Below are 1,068 nucleotides of genomic sequence, written 5' to 3' on the forward strand. Positions count from 1 at the left end.
AGGCAACGTGTTTGATGGGGAAAAAGCGACTGAACTGCTGAAAAGTGACTTTCTTTGCGATGCAGACACGGAGTGTTGTGAGGAAATGCTTGTATCGCTGGGAAGAGGAAGGGGAAGGAAAACCCCCACCTCGGAAGAAAGCAGCTGCTTTTCTTCGTGGACGAAGGAACAGGTATGGACACACTCGATGCAGATGCATGAGTAGTTTCTTTGTAAACACACAGCGAGCTCTTTTCTCTGCCCCTTCTCGTGTTCCCCTAATGAAGGAAAAAAAACTCAAACCCAAAAACAAAACCAACAGACGAATGTCTCCAGAAAGCGCGAGCAGCCCCGAGCCGAACCGCCGCTCCCCGCCAGGTGCACGGCGCGGGCCTGTGCGGGCGCACGGCTCCTCCCCGGGCCGCCGCGCGAGCGGGAGAATCCCAGCCCCCTTCAGGGAGGCAGGGGGGGGGGGGGGGGCGGGCGAAGGAGGAGGAGGAGGAGGAGGAGGAGGAGGAGGGCCGGGCGCGGCGCCTCCCCCTTCCCGCCTCCCTCCCCGCCGAGCGCAGCGCCCCGAGCATGGAACCTGCCTGAGACGCTCGGCGGGCTCCGCTCCGGCAGCTGCTGCTGCGGCACAACATGGAGGCGGCGCCGCCGCTCCTGCTGCTGCTGCTGCGGTTCCTGGCCGCCTCGGTGCTGCGCTGCGAGCCGGGCTCGGCCGGGGGTGAGTGCCGTGGGAAGGGCGGGGGGGGGGGGGGGAGCGGCGGCAGAGGGAGCTTCTGCCCCTTTTGTTGGCGGAGTTTGGAGAAACTTCCCCAGAACTCCGCCGGGGAGAGACGCGCACATGGACGGGACGGGCAGAGCGGGCTCCCCGGGGGCGGCTGCGGGAGGGCGGGGAGGCGGCGCGTCGCGTGCCCCCATAGCCCGGCTCCTCCCGGCCCGGGGTGCGGGGGGCCCCGCCGCACGCAGAGGCCTCCCGTTCCCTCCTCGCGGGGCCGCTTCCCCCGGGGACCGGGCTGCGGAGGGGGGCTCTCGGTGGCCGCGTCCGGTCGCAAAAGAGAGACAAAAGTCGTGTGCGCGTCCCCCCCC

At 68.3% G+C, this 1,068-nt stretch overlaps 1 protein-coding gene across 1 annotated transcript in view; it reads left to right on the forward strand.

Annotated features, from left to right (window-relative positions):
* The first annotated feature begins 618 nt into the window (after nucleotides 1-618).
* The window catches only part of LRP5 (LDL receptor related protein 5), a 129,905-nt gene continuing 129,455 nt past the window's right edge, over nucleotides 619-1,068 (forward strand). The window contains exon 1 of the mRNA XM_042813219.1: nucleotides 619-703. Within this exon, the coding sequence (XP_042669153.1) occupies nucleotides 619-703 (85 nt within the window). The remainder of the gene's footprint in view (nucleotides 704-1,068) is intronic.

This window comes from Centrocercus urophasianus, unplaced genomic scaffold (genome assembly GCF_019232065.1).
Source record: "Centrocercus urophasianus isolate 14NV4802_14NV808 unplaced genomic scaffold, USGS_Curo_1.0 seq_14, whole genome shotgun sequence".
NCBI lineage: Eukaryota > Metazoa > Chordata > Aves > Galliformes > Phasianidae > Centrocercus > Centrocercus urophasianus.